The sequence below is a fragment of the Sinocyclocheilus rhinocerous genome, unplaced genomic scaffold (assembly GCF_001515625.1).
Source record: "Sinocyclocheilus rhinocerous isolate Xijiao unplaced genomic scaffold, SAMN03320098_v1.1 scaffold2352, whole genome shotgun sequence".
Taxonomy (NCBI): Eukaryota; Metazoa; Chordata; class Actinopteri; order Cypriniformes; family Cyprinidae; genus Sinocyclocheilus; species Sinocyclocheilus rhinocerous.
The window spans coordinates 12,538-18,437 of record NW_015662593.1 but is presented as its reverse complement, the minus strand read 5'-3'; the positions used below and the strand labels follow the sequence as shown (position 1 = coordinate 18,437).

Sequence of the window (5,900 nt, the reverse complement as noted above, 5' to 3'; positions counted from 1 at the left end):
GCAAATTCAAAGATATCAAATCAATACAAGACATCAAATTCTCCTAGACAAATCTAGGAAAATACATAGTATACAGTGTGTGGAGACAATACATACTACGGGCTCTCTGACTACAGAATCGCGCCGACCCTTTTGCTGCAATTTTAATACAAAACACAAGATACACAAAATACAAAACCAAGATAAAACATCCCCCAAGTGGAGGCATGTACAAACAATTGGTATCTGGGTGGCTAGTTTACACCTCAATGGGAACAGAAGGTAATTTGTGTGAAAGACCTGGGAGTAGTCTGCTTTTGTAAGATTAAGACCATTGTACCACTCAACCTGAGACTCTTCAAATGAAACCAAACATGACTGTAAATCTTATTTGCATTCATATTGAACATGATACTATTGACCATTCTGAGTGAATCCAGGGGAGGGAGGAGATGAAAAGGCACTGATGCATATGTGAGAGAGGCGTTTCCTGCACCACCCCTCTGTGGGGTGTCTTGAAGATGCCAGTGTATTGTCTGTTTCTCAGGAGATCAAAGTATCTGAGTTTCTTTTATCCTTACAACTGTAATATGTACTGTAATCTTATAGTTTTGCAACCTTTTCAACATTGACATTTTCTGGAAGTCCTCAGAAATGTCTATGACCAAGACATGTTCTCTATGTATGTGTTGATCAATGTATCTATGTGAATAAGAGCCTAAATTAAATATGTGTGTCATATAACCTGATCAAACCTCTTCAAAAGACATTAAACAGCTTGATTCCTATGTATCACTTTTATGATCTCTTAATCAACTTTTGGTGGAATGGACTTTCAATGGAGGGACAGAAACCTCTCAGGTTTCATTAAAAATAACTTAATTTGTGTTTTAAAAATTAACTAAAGTCTTAAGGATTTGGAGCAACATGAGAATAACTAAATGACAGAATTATGATTTTTGGGTGAACTAACCCTTTAAGCTTCAGGTTTATGTTTGTTCAGAAAACCAGGACCCGCAAAAATTTTTTTTTACCCCATTATTTTAAATTATATGTTAATAAACATATACGTCCTTGAAAATGTTGTCAATACATAAGTGACAACATTTCAAGATCTTGACATTCTAGCACCACTGAAAATAATGAAAACAGTTTCTTGAAAACACAGTTTTGAAAAGGCATTTGTTTCTTTCTTTCTCTGGGAATGACAGCAGAGTTATAGTGGAACTGAGGAAGAGAGGATGGCTCTGAAGATGCAATTTAAAGCAGAAATAGAGCAAAATGGAGCTGTACTCAAGCGTACAGAGTGATAAATTAAAGATTTAATGGGAACAAATGAACAGATGAAAATGGAAGCAGTCTTTTGTTTGAGAAGGTGAGTTTATATTGGTCCTTTAATTTATTACGCTGTGAAGACATTACAACAATACAACTCTGCTCTCTGCTGTACTGGCCATTCTGTTGTACTGAACCAATTAGGAGACATCGTAAGATCTCGTGTCTTTCTCTCTCATTAATTTTCTGAAATACATTCTAACACATTTAGTTTGTTGTGCAGCGTAAGGCTCCTATACAATCTATCAGGTCTACTAATATTGTAAGTAAAATAAGTTGTGAGAATTAGCATAGAAAAAAAACAAAGCCAGTGAACAGGACTGGTGTTACAAAACAGTGACATCCAGTTTCAAAGACTTTCTGTTCAAAGTGGCATTTAATGCGTTAGTTAATTTGATAAATGTAAACTGTTAGTCAGTTAAACAGATTCTACTAGAGTGATTAAAATGTATTTTAGATTTTAACTTAAGATGATTCCCTAACTTAGCAAAGTTAAACTAGTCTCTCTTTTTGGGAAAACGGATACATTTATAATGCCATTCCTGCATATTTAAACTTACAAGGAAATAAAAGGAAAGTTCTTCAGGTTTGTATTTAATAAGTGAAAAATAATCTATACTCATGACGATCTCTCTTTCACCTCATCTCTCCATCTCCTGTTCAACTCATTAGTCTCTATGATTATCCTTCTCCCATGTGCATATTTAAGCTTGCAGGGAGAGCGGTGTCTTAATTGCCGAGAGGCTTCTGTCATAATAAAGAGATTCGGTATCCTATAATTACCTAAACTCTAACCACAGCACATGCAGCTAACATCAAAACCTGAGAGTAGTAATTTATGTTCAGCTCACACTCACCTTTATGATTGCATTTTTTTTTAATAAGTAAAGCTTATTGCAGACACTCTGTTGCAGATGAGCCCAAGACAGAGTCCTTTCTACTCTCATCAGGAATGGAGGCCCAAACCTGGAGAGAAAAAAGAAAAAGTCAAAATGAGTGACAGCATCTATCTACAGTATCGATCTATCTACAGTATCGATCTATCTATCTATCCATCTATCTATCTATCTATCTATCCGTCCGTCCGTCCGTCTACACCCCTACACTCTTAAAAATAAAGGTGCTTCACGATGCCATAGAAGAACCTTTTTGTCTAAATGGTTCCATAAAGAACCTTTAACATATTAAGAACCTTTCTGTTTCACAAAAGGTTCTTTGTGGCGAAAGAAGGTTCTTCAGATTATAAAAAGGTAAGAAAGAGATGGTTCTTTAAAGAGCCTTTGACTGAATGGTTCTTTGTGGAACCAAAAATGGTTCTTCTATGGCATCGCTTGAAGAACCTTATGAAGCACCTTTATTTTTAAGAGTGTAGTCTAAAATGATCTGACCATCTGATGCATATTTAAAATATGCACTTTCTCAATCCAGCAAGCTCTAATCTGATTTGTTGACTTTACAAGAATAAGGGGACACAGGGTTCTTTTTAATCAAGTCATACTTCCAAGATTCTGTTGTCTGTAATAGTCTGTGGAAATTCTGGATGCCTTAAACAATTTTTACTCCATTATTTTTAATTATATGCTAATAAACATATACTTCCTGGAATATTTTGTCAATACATAAGTGACAACATTTCAAGATCTTGACATTCTAGCACCACTTAAAATAATGAAAAAGTTTTCTTGAAAACATCACATTTTTGGGGGGTGAATTATTGCATTAACAGAGTTTTGAAAAAGCATTTGTTTCTTTCTTTCTCAGGGAATGACATCAGCATGAGTTATAGTGGAACTGAGGAAAAGAGGAATTTAGTCAGCATTTAGTTAATTAGATAGTCTGTGGAAATTCTGGACAGGCAGAAATTCTGATCACAGAGTCCACAAATCTTTCCATTATTTTTTCAGTGTTTTCTGCACAAACATTGGTGCAGACTGCATTGCCATTACTATTATTTTTATTTTTATTTATTTTCACATCAGTCTATTATTGTGGTATAAACTTAAAAAATATATTTTTTTCTTAAAAATAAAACAAACAACTTTATATGTCGGTCAGACTGTCACTTCCTGACTAAATGAGCAGTTATTGGCCAGAATAAGCTGTAGAGTGGTTTATGTTGTTTAGTCTGGTTACTTAATTAGCTTACTTTAGGGAAAGTGAGTTTGCAGCATGTTCACAGGCATCAGAAATCACAATATATACACATAAATATAAAAAATGAATAAATGAGTGAGTGAATCGCAAGACCAGCTAGTCATCATTTATAAAATATTAATGATAATAATAATAATAATACAACAAGGAAGACAATATAGTCAACCAGATGGCACAAATTCAAAAGCAGAGGCAAGAGGATGCCTCTTTTCACTCACAATATTATTTGCCTTACTTAACACTCCCTCTTTGTAAATACTCGCTTGGTAACATAGTCCCTAAGAATTCACTTGCCAATGTTACCACTTTCCTCACTTATGCGAGACTACTGCACCAAACAAATAAGTATGATTATTGATTTCCCAAGCAAAATAGTCAGTTTCCCAGAAATCAGATATTACAGGTATACCTGCCACAAACTGACAACATTGGTTGAATTAGAAGTAGACACATCAGACTGCTCATGCAAACAGAGCAATGTTTTGAAAGTGCCCCAGAGCCAAAGCACTCACATTCTTTAGGAAATTCAACCTACGAATGGATTTAAAGTTGTCTCTACACATGAAGTTGGTACAAGATCAAATTAACATTGCAAAAATTACACAATTCACCTTTAAAACACCTTATCAGCTTGAAAATTTAAAGAGGTCCTATTATGCTTTTTCACTTTTTCAACTTTAGTTAGTCTGTAATGTTGCTGTTTGAGCATAAAAAAGATCTGCAAAGTTACAAAGCTCAAAATCCACTTCAAAAGGAGATATTTTATTTAACAGAAATCACTTTTTAAAAACTACAACGAATGACTCGTTTGGACTACAACACATATTTTCCGGGATTTGTGATATCACAAATACCGACGAATGGGACGAGACCTGGTTGAGCTGCACTAGAGAAGGCAACGAGTGTTATCACTATGTCGGAGACACGCTAGCTTTCCCAAGGCAGACGAACTTAGAGTGGTTACAATCATCCGGGCTTAAATCAGGCTCAAATTGATTTTATATTGACGCAATATTTACACTGAAGCTCGCAGACGGCTCCCCAAAACAAAATCAAGACTTTGTAAAAGAGCATAATAGGAGCCATTTAAACCTACTTTTTGGTACAGCTCTTTTATCTTTTGTTGCAAACGTTGAATCAGCGAGACAACTTTTCCAGGGGTGGTTCTAGGGGGTGGCCAGTACCCCCCTGTCAACAAGCTTGCCCCCCCCCCATTTGGCCCTCCTAAATTTGGAATCATATCAAATCAATTTTGGGTGAAATGCGCAATTGGTCCTGTAAACTACATATAAAAAAAGAAAAACATCACGAGCTGCTAAATTCAAATCTGCGTTCACTGGCTGGCACAGAGACACACGCGTTTTTAAAGCACTGCGCATTATAACCAATCACATACGATCCTGTTGAGTTATGAATGCAAGGACCAATCAGAGGCGTTCAGATGCATCACCGCTGAAACACACTGTTTCGTCACTGCGCGCGCTGACTTGACTGAATTCTCTGGCTAATTATCTCATCAGAAACAACAAAAGGGAAGATGTACGAATGTAAGTAAGATATTAATTTCACAGTGTAAACAGCTTTAGAGATTATTATAGGAGTTTCTGAGATTGCTTGATCTCGCTGGACTGAAGGGGAAATGATCTTTGATAATGTAAAGGTTCTTTGCTCTCTTTTTGTACAATCAAAGTGTTATAGGCTAATTAGTAACTATTAAACTAACTAATTAGTAACTATTAACTATATTTTTATTAAATTCACATTAAATACAAAGTAAGTTGTATTAAAAATATGTTATGGTATGACACCCGTATCCGCTCAAAATAGGCATTTTCAAAATGATATAATAACTGATATGTGGAGTATTTTGAGCTGAAACTTCACAGACACATTCTGGGGACATCAGAGACTTACATTACATATTGTAAAAAGGGGCATAATATGTCTCTTTTAAGTAAAAAGATGGATTTTTATGCAAAGTTATTAGATTACACTATTAGGCTACTTTGCCCATCGCCCATTATAGATCAACTAACATAATCTATAAAGGTGCAAAATGCATTTACTTACACATATTTGAGAATCGAGATATTTCATGATATATTTTGGGAATATTTCAAATAAAAATAAATTAATAACCCTGCTAAAAAAACAATAGACAGCATTACAAAATATGTAATGGTTTTACTGGTTATAATGGGACTTGTATTGGTTTTACTGGAAACTGTAATGGACCCTGTTGGTCTCTACTGGTAATAGGTTGCCTTCTATTGGTTGCTTGTTAAAACCAATAAATCCTAATGGAATATGTCCCAAAACAAACTACAGTAAACCATTTTTAATGGTTTTAATGGTTAAAAGTTGATGGTTTGTAATGTTTGTAATGTTATTTGTAGTGGAAACCATTAAAATTTTCTGTGATGGTTTTATTG

At 34.9% G+C, this 5,900-nt stretch overlaps 1 protein-coding gene across 1 annotated transcript in view; it reads right to left on the bottom strand.

The window, feature by feature from the left end:
• LOC107728176 (ubiquitin carboxyl-terminal hydrolase 43-like) overlaps nt 1-5,900 on the bottom strand; it is a gene marked incomplete at its 5' end in the record, with an annotated part of 25,366 nt that overhangs the window by 14,708 nt on the left and 4,758 nt on the right. The window contains one exon of the mRNA XM_016538270.1: nt 2,172-2,280. Within this exon, the coding sequence (XP_016393756.1) occupies nt 2,172-2,280 (109 nt within the window). The remainder of the gene's footprint in view (nt 1-2,171; nt 2,281-5,900) is intronic.